Source organism: Heliangelus exortis, chromosome 1, assembly GCF_036169615.1.
Source record: "Heliangelus exortis chromosome 1, bHelExo1.hap1, whole genome shotgun sequence".
Lineage (NCBI taxonomy): Eukaryota > Metazoa > Chordata > Aves > Apodiformes > Trochilidae > Heliangelus > Heliangelus exortis.
The window spans coordinates 72,039,680-72,053,028 of NC_092422.1; the positions used below are offsets into that span (position 1 = coordinate 72,039,680).

General features: G+C 39.2%; 1 protein-coding gene across 5 annotated transcripts in view; it reads right to left on the bottom strand.

Moving 5' to 3' along the window:
• MID1 (midline 1) overlaps nt 1-13,349 on the bottom strand; it is a 250,762-nt gene that overhangs the window by 17,500 nt on the left and 219,913 nt on the right. For all 5 annotated transcript variants that reach the window (XM_071748004.1, XM_071747994.1, XM_071748015.1 and 2 more), the window contains exons 5-6: nt 10,609-10,757; nt 6,835-6,962 (exon numbers count right to left, since the gene is read on the bottom strand). In XM_071748004.1, coding sequence (XP_071604105.1) covers nt 6,835-6,962; nt 10,609-10,757 — 277 coding nt within the window. The remainder of the gene's footprint in view (nt 1-6,834; nt 6,963-10,608; nt 10,758-13,349) is intronic.

The following is a 13,349-nucleotide window of genomic DNA, read 5'->3' on the forward strand; positions in this document are numbered from 1 at the left end:
TATACATTCTTCTCCTGTATTAGCACACAGGTTTATTTTAAAGAACTATTTAAAGACAGGAAATTCAAAACAAACTTCTTAGGTCTACATTGTCCTTGTTTGTATTCCTGCATTGTCTCTGAAGTCAAGCACCTAAATAAGAAACAAAGGAGTCTTTCTTAGAAAGACCAGTGGGCCTTCCTGCAAGCTTCTCTCAGTGGGAGCCTCATTCTTAGTCATCTTCCCTCCCTGTCACCATCAGGCAAAGAAAAAGTCCTTGTACTTTGTAGTGTTCCTTCCAGCTGTTAGGGGTGAGGAAGGAGGGGACCCAAGCGACCACAATATGCCTGAATTAAAGGAAGAGGAAGGCAACTTTGAACGGTGTTTTTGCTGTCAGCTCTTTAGCTCCTGTTAGGCACAAATGATGGCCTCAAAAAAACTCCCTCTGAAGGAATTCCACCTTTACTCTTGCAACTAGTTTTTATGAAACATCTATTTTACTTTCCATTAAGAATTTTTATAGTTCACGTCCCTGGTTTATTGGTGTATGTTCCCAAAGATTAAAGTACAAAAGCATTTCCAAGCAACTTCTTTGAAGCAAGGGGCATAAGGAAGCATTCAAATGTGCTTTATGGTATGACTGTGATTTGTGATGCTTTAAATATTACAGCACGGAAGCTTACCAATGCCTTTTTATTTTTCTCAGCAGAGGAACCTTTGGGACAGATGGGTACTAATAAAGAGAGAGAGAGAAATGAACTAAAATAAGAACAGTCATCTAGGAGGGGTATATAAACAAAAGAAGGAGAAAAAAAGTCCTGCAGTCTTCTGGAAAGATAAGTGCTGCAGTTTAGAGGCTGTGTACTGATGTCAACTAAATGCTGTGAGTGCTATGCACTGGTCATATCAGCTATGTGCCAAAAATGTAATCAGCAGAAAAATCTACTGGAACCATTTTTTTTTTTCCTAGCTGAGACTTGATTTTATGTCTTGCTTGTCTCTCAGAGGAAAAAAAAATAGAAAAAAAACAATTACAAAGATAAAAGTGGATCTATTTTTTGTCTGCTAGTATTCAGCTGAAGTCTTCTTCAGTCGTTGCCTGCACCTAACAGAACAAAACCTTTTACTTGAGAAACATACCTGTTACTACTACAACACAGATAATAAATATTAATTTATGGAAAGCAACAATTACTGAAGGTTTAATGAACCATAAACTGCATCTTAATAGCACATAAGTGTCTTCAACTCCTTTGAAAATGACAGCCTAAGCTCTCTCTTCATATGCACACCTGGCTGGCCTTATGGCTGGAGATTTCCAAGACTTCATGTAATAAGAATAACAGAAAAGATACTTGATCAAAGCAGGACATCTTTTCTCTTGCTTTTATGATTAACCCACACATGCCTGACAGTATTCTCCATGAAACTCAGCTCTTCAGCAATGCTCAATTCAGAAATGACTCAGAATAAAACAGAATCCATGTCCTTCTGCAGACAGGCAGGGAAGTCCGCATGCAAATGTTTTATTATAAATTTCAAAATAATGCAGAAGTCTGACTTAGTTATCTTCTCTATCACACTTACTGTTAATCCTTATCACATTTACTAGTATTGCTACAGGGTTCAGGTGCCACAAGGAAAGCTCTGTGGAGATCCCAGAGCAATCTCAAGGCTGTACCAGCACCTTCCCCTGTGTGGTCTTGATTCGGGCATGCTCCATCACTCGGCTTCACTGGCAAGGGCTTCACACTTCCAGCACAGCAGTGGAAGAAGATTCTTTATCAGTTCTGCAAAGTTTTAATGCTGTAAGATACTAAAACTGTAAGACGGAGATCTGTAAAACTCTGTAAGACAGAGATCTTCATATCCACCCTTTAGCCCTATTTCCTGGTGGAGAAGCAGAGATTCTTCAAGAGCTTGCAGTCCATTTCTGGGTGAGGGCAGAGCACTGACTTTCAAATATAACAAGACTGAAGTTTGACAGCTGATTCTGCTAATATCTTCAGCTGTTGACAGGCTCTGGTTACAAACTGCTACCTACTATCAAGGAGAGATGAAAAGCAAAAGTGAAGCAGCTCTTGAAGTCCCAAATTTACATCCTTGAGCAATGAGGGAACCTGGAATCAGAGCCAGCACTTAGCAAGGCCCAATGAGAGCTGCAGTGGTTCAAGAAATTGCTTCCTAACATCTGCAGCTCTCCTTGGTCATGGGCTGGCCATCTCCATAGTGGATTAGGGCAAATATTTGGAAATGAAACTGCTTCAGTAGCATTGACTTGCATCCACCTGCATTCGTGAATCAATTTCACTCTGACAAGAGTGGAAATCATTGCTGAAGGCTACTTCAATTCATTTGTTTGACTTTGACTCAAAACTGACCAGGCACACTTAAATAGTCAGACACCACATCTGAAGTGCCCGAAAGGCAGTAACTAATATTAGAAAAGCAGTTTCTTAAATTTATTTCCAGAAGTAACTGACCTGCTCCCTCTTAAACAGGGTAGTATAACCCACCATCAATTCAATATCTTCTGCACAGCTTTTGTTCTGAACAGGCTGAAAGCATCTACAAGGGCTGTTCAACTGAGAGGCAATTTAGGAAAGCTGCCACCTCTCACTGGAGAAGCCCAGCATGAATGCAGTGGCTCCTGATGACTACTGAGTCTATTTCCGAATTATTTCAGCTCAGGTTCCCAGAGACTGACTAAAACTACCTCAGCCTCCTTTTGTTTGCTCAGAACCCACCTTCCTGCTGAGATGAGGTGACTGACTTCGTAAAGGTTCCTTACTGATTTTGATACTGAGTAAAGAACAAAGATCTAAGACAGCTCCTTGACTTAATGGTGTTAGAAGCATTCATATTGCTGGTATGAAAATGAGGGAGTTGAGGAGGCTTCTCTGAAACTCTCTCAGATGTTCATTGCTGGGTCCATGGTGTATCATGGCACTAGACTGAACCAGCATGCAGGGACTTGAAAGGCACCACTCCATCATATGTGGATAGAAATTTGGTGTGTTAGTAACATTTTACATATGAGCTGGCATCAAGAGCTCAGTCATACAACCATCTAGACATAGTCTTTGGGTAGACCAGAACTGTTCAAAATCAACAGAATGAGGAAAAGACAGAGCTCTTTGGAGGCGGCTTTTGATCTTTTAATACTGAAAGAGTCAGGAGGAAAGACGGGTTGTGAAGGGTTTCCAGAATGAAGTTGTTTTAATGTGAAAAAAACTGCTGGCATATGCAAGGCAAAGCATATTTCTCTGTGCAGTCATAGCTGAAGTGATGGATGAAGAAAATGTATCGCTGTTTCAGATGCAATTTCTGAAGTGGGGTAAATTGCAAGGTCAAAGAACAGTTGTTCCTGCAATTGATTTCAAAGTATTAAGACATGGAACAAGTATTTCTGATTCACAATAGATAAAAAAAGTCCTTATGTCAGAATTATTGAATAGAGAGCTTGCAAATCATACGCATTGCCTGGATTTAGCTAGGTACACATTAAGAAAAAGATGAGTTCCAGATGAAAAGCTTGAGTAACTGGGAGATAAGAAAGCTTCCAGGAGACATAAGGCTATATATATACAGAGGATAGAACAGTCAGACAAAGATTAAGGGTATTGTTTTACTGTACTGAGCTCAACATCTCAATGTCTGGCTCAAAACTTTCAGAGAGGCATCAGAGGTTTTCATTTGGATAACAGCAGCTTTGGACAGACAGCTGCATAAATGGTAAGGACAAACTAGCTAAATTTATATTTGGGAAAGAAATAGCTTAGGAAGCAAGAAAGATGCAAACTTAAATGTGCCAGATAGAAAACTGCGGTCAGGAGATGAAGGATGAAGAAGATCTGACAAAAAGTACACTGGGGAGAACCAAAGGAGAAGAAAATCTCCAGAGGACAACCAAGGTCAATTGCTTCTAAAGCAGCTGAGAGCAGAGAGAATAGAGCTGTAATTCAGGCTTTGACATTTTGTTATGAAGCAGTACAGACAATAGATATAACATAGGATTCTTTACTTGATTCACAACACAGATGTACCACTAGGACTTGCAAATGGTCTTCATTTTACTTAACTGTGAAATATGCTAAAAGTAAAGCCCAATTCACTCTGTCACAGTTTTTAATTTAAGATATATGAAGACTCCATTCATCAATATGAAAAGGGTAAAATAAAATAAGTCTTCCTCTAGAGTTTCTGAACAGGAATATAGAAGAATTAAGTGCATTTGACTCTTGGGACTATACATATACATTACATATACACATATATTTACATAAACTTACTTTAACTGTCTGCATAGGTTGTATTTTATGGTCAAATATTTTGGACACATGTTTTGGATTTTGACATTACAGCCATATGCTATTTATTAATGTGAAGGAAAATAGTATAAAGTCAGAGTCACCTATAAACTGTTCTTCACTGGGCATCAAGGGAAAGGGCAAAGATGGCAGATTAGGAAAAAATAGCTAAAGTGCTTGACACATTTGCAAGTTCCCTTAGACTGTATTGTGAGCAAATTTCAAGATTTTGGACGAGGTAAGAAGGAAGCAGAGAAGGAGATGGGTAAATGACACATAGAGCATGACGGACCACAGAAGGGATTAGCAAGACCAACCTTCATTTTGGTACTGATACAATCTTCATTTTCTGCAGTGTGGACCAACTAAGCTGGTCGTATTTACATATGATGTACAAATGGAAGAAGACTTGGCAGATGAGGGAGCAGACACCTAAATAGAATTCACCTCATATAACTTAAAAAATTTACAGCACAATTCCCTACATTCGAATGAGCATCTCTACCCTCTGTTTGGAGTCAACGGGAAAGAACAGGCACCTCCAGAATGGAATCAACTGACTTGATATATGTGTCTTAAACTGAGGTAGTTATTCCTGTTCTTAAAGTACAAAGGAAGCTAAGGCTGATTATTTTACAGGTAGATTCCTAGGTTAAGTCAAAACAGTCTGGCATTTCCTGAAGCCTTTCTTTCATTTCTTTGGCTTTTGATGAACTTGAGGTGAATATTCAACATGACAAAACGTGACAAAATCCCAGCAGATTTTGAGGTGAGGCACATAGCACAACATGCCATAACATTTCACTGGTGCTGTATAAAAAGTTCAAATTGCACTCATGACATTATGATTGTGTATTATTTACCTGAGTATGTGCTGAACACTGATTCACCAGTCACACAGTGACACAGAATTTTCTTGTAGATAAAATTTCTCTTTCAGATATGGCAAGAATCCCACAGCTCAATAAGATAAGGGTAGCATTGTCCTCTGCCTGCAGAGAGCCTTTCTCTTCCCACTATTTATGTGTTCTCTTATAAATAAATAAATTTAAAACCCGCTATTTATGTGTTCTCTTATTGACTGATTCATAAAATCACAGAATCATTTAGGTTGGAAAGGACTGTTAAAGGTCATCTAGTCCAACTCCACTGAAGTGAGCAGAGGCATCTTCAACTAGATCAGGTTGCTCAGAGACCAGTCAAACCTCAACCTGAATTTTTCAGGGAATGGAGCATCTACCACCTCTCTGGGAAACATGGTCTAGTGTTTCACCACCGTCACAGTAATTTTTTTTCCTTGTATTTAATCCAAATCAACACTCTTTTAGTCTAAAACCATTACCCCTTTTCCTATCAAAACAGACTGTACTAAAACATCTGCCCCCATTTTTCTTCAAAGTCCTCTTAAAGTACTGAAAGGCCATAATAAGGTCTCTCTAGAGCTTTCTCTTCTGCAGGTTGAACGACCTCACCTCTCTCAGCCTCTCCTCTAAAGAAAAGCCAGAAGCCAGACCTCAGCATGGAAAAGATCCAGTGGCTGGCAATGAGGAGACTGCACTCTCACATTCTTCTGAAATGACAGAGGTGTATCTGCTCCAAACTGGGCAAAGAGAATGGGCCCAGGAAGTGTTTTCAACTGGTTTTATAACAGTGTTTTGTGCCTTTCATTGCAAATTCTTGCTGTTAAAAGCAGATGCTTAAAGACCCTGGAAAATGAAAACTTACCCTGTGTCTCTTCTGTTTTCAATTGAACTGGAATGAATTGTTCTAATTCTGGCATTGAAATAAAAACACTCTAAATTACAGTAATTTGTTTCTCTTTGTGAGTCATTAAATACTCTGAAATTGCACATTACTCAGGCCTTCAGTAACGATCTAATCCTGAGGGCTTCTTCAGGTCAAAGCTCTCAGTTAAGCAAGCCAGAGTTCTGCTCTGTGAAGAGCCCATCCCACACCCTGGTGCAGAGCACCTTGTGCTCTCTGGTCCCAGACACAGTGAGGTCCTCCAGTTCTGTGATGGGAGTCACAGGTGGAGCATCTGCCTCCTGGGAAACAGGATTTGGTCCCTGCCCTCCCTCCTTTGGCTGCTCCAGGATGAGCTCCAGATGTTCCAGGGAGGAATGGCAGACAAGGTGCAATGAACTGACCATAATCCCATTCCCTGTTTCCCTGTGCCACTCAGAGGGAGGAGCTATAGGGGTTGGGAGTGAAGTTCAGCCTGTGAAGATGAGGAGGGTGGGAGGGAAAATGTTTTGTTTGTGTTTCTCCCTATCCATTTGTCACAATTAATTGTCAATAAATAATATTATTCCTCTCTGGTAGATTAATTTTACCTGTGGTAGTAATTGCTGCTTATCTTGACCTTATCTATGTGAGGTTTTCACCTTATTTTCCCACCCTGCCTTGCTGAGAAGGTAAAGTGACAGAGCAGCTTGGTGTGCACCAGCCAAGGTGAGCTGATGACAGAAGGGAAGGAAGCAAATCCTATAAATACTGTTTTAGGAGGAACACATAATAGTAGCAACTTGAGAAAAAAAACATTTACCTGTAAGGTAATCAAGGCATTCCAACAATTTCTTCTCCCTTGTAAAATCAAGTGCGAATGTATCAAAAGTATCATTGAGATTAATTTCAGGAATTAGAACCTGTGAGGATGCAGTTGCCATGGAAACCCTATGATGACAAGAAAAAGAGTCTTTCAGCAACCAAGACAAGAAAACTTTCATATCAAAGTAGGGCCTAATCATCCTAATTGTTATAACTTCTCAAAAAGGTTGTCAAAAATTTTTACATGTATTTTATATACACGGTATAAGTTAGAGGCTTCTGTCACTTCTTTTTTCATGAGTACAACCTTCAATAAAAATCCCTTGTTACTTAGCTTTTTCCTAACAGGCAGTGTTAGATAAGTCCGTAACAAAATACTGGTTAAGCAAAAATATACTTTGAATTGTTCTTTCCAGTCACCCACTGAATCAAAGTAGCAACAGCACCATTTCTATTTGTGTTTTAAGTAGTCCTGACAGATGCTGCATCTCTCACAATCTGTGCTTTCCCAAGCAGCTTTTTGCTTCAGGCATTCCTTGGAATTGTTCTCCCAAGGGCTTGGTTTGGATCCCCACACCTCCTCAGCTGTTCAGCAACACCATGCTGCTGTTAACTTCAAAAAGCATGGGAGGAAGATAAAACAAACAGATGTCAGCACAGTTTATTTTGAAAGGATTTTCCCTGCAAACATATGAGCATACTCACATATCCTCCAAAAATGAAAAGGTTCCTTGCCTACCTCCATTCCAAGAGCTACATCCACTTTTTATCCATCTCGACACTGATAGAGAGATGACCTTTCACAAGAAAACTGCCATCAAGATGTGTTTTTCAGACCCTTCAGCTTTATATCTCAAAATACATCTTACTGGAGAGCTGGATACCAGATACGTTTCTAGAAAGTTTGGTCCATTTAAGCAAAGAGCTTATTAAAGCTCATTTGTTAACTTTTCATGTTTGGAGGTAAACACACAACCATGCACACAATGTATGTCAGTTATCTGTCATTCATGACACACACCAGACCAAAATTTTTGGATTGTTTCAATTACCAGTTCCCCAAATTAAAGTATTTTTCTGTAGACAGGACTCAAATGGCTCCAGGCCAAATTTTGACTAAGAGCTGTTTTCATATACTTCTTGGGTAGTATTTTAAGAAAATACAGTTAGGAAACTAAAAAAATTAGTTGTACATTTCTTTGTTTGCAGCACAGTTTTCAAAAACTGAGCTAAAGAGGTTTCCTTGTCAATAATTTGTGTTACAGTTTTCAACACTGTTTCTCTTGCAAATGTGGTTTGTAGAAGTTAAAGCAGATCCTAGTACAAACGATGCTTTTAGAGAGCAAAAGTGCCTTTTGCTCCATGTACTGAGGGAAAAATTCCCTGGGTCCTTTCAGTTCTTTTTTTCTCCCCCACCTTTCCCACCCATATCTGCAATTACACTATGGTGTTTTATGCCTAATAGGAAAAAGACCTGAATTCTTACCAGGCCTTTGTTAGGGTAAACTCAGGGTGACACACACCTCTACAAAATTAACAAAGACGTTGCTAATAACCAGCAATTGGTCTCTTAAGATTAGAAGCTTCTTCTAAATACCTAGATGAAGCTCATATTTACTGTGAAGAAGACTGTATCACCAGGCCCTTTAGGACTGCTGTTTGGGGCTATGCCAAAGGTGCAAAGGTTCCAGTGTGTGCTTTTGATGAGCTCAGCAGCTCAGAGCTGCAGACACTGTGTCACCCCAGTAGGTTCAGAGGATTGAATTTCCCCTCTCACTTCTGCCTGCTCTGACACTTGGTTGGAAAGGGTTTTCTAGGATAAATGTATTCCATCCACTGTAAATAATGTATGACCTGAATCATTGTAGTGTGTGTAATGTCTTTGCTATACATAGTTACCTGTTGTGCTTACAACAGAGAATATTAGACTGCAATTACTTTGAAATATGTGGATGAAGAAATGCAATGAGTGTAATTCCAGGAGACTGTTTTAGCAGCTGGAGCTCAGGGCCATGGTGAGACTGTTACATTGAGCAGTCTAGAAGCAAATAAAATATTACTCACCACAAGAGAACTAAGAGAGCTACTTGTGGGGAATAATTTATTAATCAAATTTAGTCTATTTTTCCACTTGCAATTTGTCTGCAAGCACGTGGTGTTTTTCTCCCCTCAGTTTTATTCACCCTTTGAGATGATTCTCTGATTTTCAGGGTATTCATAGCCATCTCATTACAGACAGCAATCTGTGATAGCAAAGAATTAGATGTGATTGGGCACATATGTCAGCTGGTCTCATTTCTGCTCTTCAAGTGTCTCTCCCATGGCTGTATTTATGATGCAATTGTTCATGCCTATAAGTTCAAAATGGAGCTACTCTGAATATTCTCTCGTAGTCACTTAAAAAACTTTGTGTCTCCACAGGTTTCTGCCTCGCTGCTTGTTCCACCAAATCCTGAAAAAAGAGCAGTACTTCACCTTCAGCTTTTTATTCATGATACTCATGTAGTAGTTCTACTATCAGCTTCAGCTGGAAAAAACAAGTGCCATGACATTGGCTGGTGACAGAATACAAACCAGGGGCCAAGTCTGACAGAGAAAATGTAGTCCATTGTCTTGCCTTGACTTCCTTTGCCCTTCCTTGCCTTTCAACAGATTTTTCAATTCTCTTAACCTGTAATGATCAACCAAATGTTGCTGGCTCACTTATAAGTTGAGTAAATATCTACAGCAAATTCTGATATTCAGAGAATCTGCATATGGCATCCCAGAGTAAGTGACAGAACTAAGAAAATATATAATAAGAGCAGGGAACTTCATGCTTTGAATTAGGTGAAAATTGGTTGGACAGTGTGAAAATAAAATGTGAACGCAGAAATAAAAAATAGCTGAACAAATGAGCATACTTTCTATAATCTTCTTTTTCATTGTCCACATGCATTCTCTTTTTTTGTTGTTTTTGGTTTTGTTTTGTTTTGTTTCCTGACAGAAGGCTAAACAGACAATTCCAGCAGAACACTTTTTCATCAGAAAATACTGCTGAAATTCGACGTGAATGTTTCAACATTCACTGTGTTGCACTGAAAACTAGACCAAATTTTCTGACAGCACAGCTTCCTGGAAACATTTGTTCCCTCTTCTTTGGATTCGTAATATTTCTGGCATGCTGATGAGGAGATAGGGTCCTAGAAGCAGTAGAAATTCCCTGCACACATGGTCTCAACACAGCACTTGCCATAATTTCCAGACACCCACCCAGGCTGTTGAATCCCCAGCTCTTCAAATGGGCTACCTCAGAGGTGCAGGTTCCCCATGTTATGAATTTCATTACCTTGCCACTTTTGTGTAGAATATTAATCCACTAAGTTAATTCCAAACATCTTCCAAGGCATGTACTCACTGCCTGATTTCTTTCTCAATCTCAGAATTTTTCATGGAATAGGAATTTCAGCCTCCAGAAACCTGTTTTGTTAGTGTGTTTAGGCACCAGACACCTGCTTGGCAACCACCTTCATTTGTGCATGATATTACTGTTCTAAATCTTATTCTGCACCCTTTTTTGACTGCTCCTCTTTTCAAAGAGTTGTTTTGGTTTAACACTGCATTAAGGTCCTTCCCACACTGGTACCAAGTAGTGCTCTGGGGCAATGCGTCAAGTAACTCCCCCTTTCTTTGGGCTTTGGCCACATCTGTGGTGGGGCAAGACACGCAGCAACTATGACAAACCATCTGCCTTGAAGTGATGTTGTTTTTTGAAGAGGATTCTCTTCTTTACCTTTCAGTGATATTTTTAGCAGTTTGCAGGAAGCGGGCGTGATCGTTCTCCTTCAGTGACTGTTCAGCCTGAGAGATGAGGGACGTCGAGCGCTCAATGCACTGCTTGCAGTTTGCAATCTGCTGAGCCAGTTTCCTCAACCTCACCACCTTGAGTGGAAACATAAGAAAGCAGTCACATCTCTAAGGTCACAAATCAGGGTTGCATTTGCACTTCCGAGGCAAAGCTGGAATGCAAAAAGGGAGTTAAGACGAATGGCTTCGCTGACGGGAGGTTTTTTCACACTAGTTTGATGGTGAGCCCCATCTAGCCACGTAAAATTTTTAACAAGGGGACAGGCACAGCCTTTCTGCCTGAATATTTTCCACATGGGAAACAACAGGGGAGAGCCAAAACAAGCACAGCTGGCCTATTTTCCAACAGAAGAAATGTAATTTCCTGGTACTTTTTGCTTACATGATAACTAAGGGCTATTTAGATAATTGTTTCCCTGAACTGATGAGATCTCTGTTAAAGGCATCTTACAGATGAACTACTTTTTCCCTATGGCTGAGACAAGCTTCATAAAAAATAATCTGAAAAGAAAACAACAAAAAAAAGACTGTTAAATTTGACTAACAATACATGCCTGCCCTTTTCATGATGTGCTTTTTGGTCAAACAAGGTGTTTTCTTGTTGGATATTTTTAACTGGACAAAAGCACAGTGGTGCAGGAGAGCTGGTTATTTTTACTGCAAACATACGTGCTGGAGATAAACACAGTATATGTGGCTGTAATCATTAGCTGAAAGGTTAGGGAGGGGGCATGGTTAATCCTCCATTTAAAGACAATGTTGGCTAACAAAACTTCCAGTTTCTGAAAGGTCTGGGAGTCCTTACTATTATTATCACATCAGGATCATAGTTTGAAGAGGAGTAAGAAATTGGCAGGAAATTAAATAATTCTGGAGTTTAGAAAGGTATTAAAGCCCAGTTACATAAGAAAAGGAGTAAACTCATGTAGAGTTTAAACTGGCAGAAATACCTAAATTTATAATCATCATAAAGTTCCCAATCTCAGCAATTAGGGCACAAGCTATGAATCTGAGGAGTTGAATTGCATCCCAGCCAGTGATAAGGATACCTCAGTGCACCTACCCAGCAGCAGAAACCAGTAAGAAAATAAACCTTTTGGAAAACTTCCAAAAAAAAAATACTGGCCAACTTATCGTTGTCATGTAACACTGGTATTTCTCCTAAAGAAAAACAACGATTTTGATAATGCTAATGATCTGATCAGCTTCTAGGCTGAACTAATGCCTTAATATTTTCTCTAACTGTGCATTTGCAGAGCTTACGATTTGGTCAGGAAATCAAAACCATGAAAAGGTTCATTGCAGGAGTAAGCAGCTCATCTCTTCATGAACTTATTAATTAACAAAACAAACATGAAACTGAAATAAATGTTACCTTGAGAGCTTTTAGTAGTCAGAAGGCCTGTCATAATTAGTGAGCTCTACATATGAACTAAGTCTTTTTTTTGCTTGATTCTTTTTTATACCATCTTCTTCAAGAAGACAACTGCTCCTCATTTCTGCCCCCTCAATGGCAGGAATGAAATCTGCAGTAAAACTATCTTATTTATTTGATATTTAATTGGATTTTTTTCCTGTTACATGCTCTGTGGGATCTTAAAGGCTTCAAGTGATAGATGAGATTAAGGATGGAGATCCAATTAAGGATATTGTCAGACTTGTGTGTCTGAATATGCAACCTTAAAGTCATAGAAGGATCTTTGTACCTGATTGTTTCCATCTCTGTAGCCATAACTGTAGTTCCATGGACAAATTTGCCATGCCCTACCTTCCAGAAAGACTCTTAGCCACAGGCTCTTCTAAAAGAAGGTACACTGGGCAGATTTTCCTGTGACATTTGATAATGTTCTCTTGAAACTTTGAAATCTTTCAAAAATCTGAGGTGAAACATTGCAGATCTTTACTGGATCTCAACTGATAAAGCTTGTGATTGAACAAAGAATGGCAATGAATTCTGGTATCAGCTGTATTCAAATAAATTTGGACTCAATTGTGTTATAAATTTTCCATGCTCCAGTGGACATTAGAACACATCTTTGCAAGCAATAGATTTTTTAAAAGGAACTCATCTATTTAGCACAAATCCAAATGAACAGAGTTTTCTACTTCATTGGAAGTGCAGCTGGTCTCACTGCATAGAAAAACAGAGTTGAAACAATAATGTAGAAGGTCATCTTTTCTATTTTGAAGGGAATTCTATTTTGTTAACAGCATGAGGAAATTCAGGTTCTGCCACATATTGCACAGGACCTGTGGTTTCAAACATGTTTAAGTCAGCCCTTGCCTACAGGCTTTTTATTTCGAGTTAATTGGAATATCTTGACAGCTGCATGAACCATTTAACCTGCTCTTGACTTTATCCCTTTCTTGAGCTTTTCCCACACAAGTAGAGTTTATATCTGGCTTAGTTAGTTTAGCAGTTAAAGAGTAAACACCATGTATCTAGAGAATGAGAACAGTACTTGAACTCAGATGTGTTTCTCAGTTAAGGGGTAGCTGGCCAAATGTGCTGAAACTTGAATAGCAGAGATTTTTCTCACTCAGTATGTTTGTCACTTATAAACGTTGTACTTCAGTACTTCAGTAATTACAGATGCACATGCATGTAATTTCCTGCATATTTTTAAATCCTTTTTTTGGTAAATAAGTTAGATGTCCTGTTCTCAA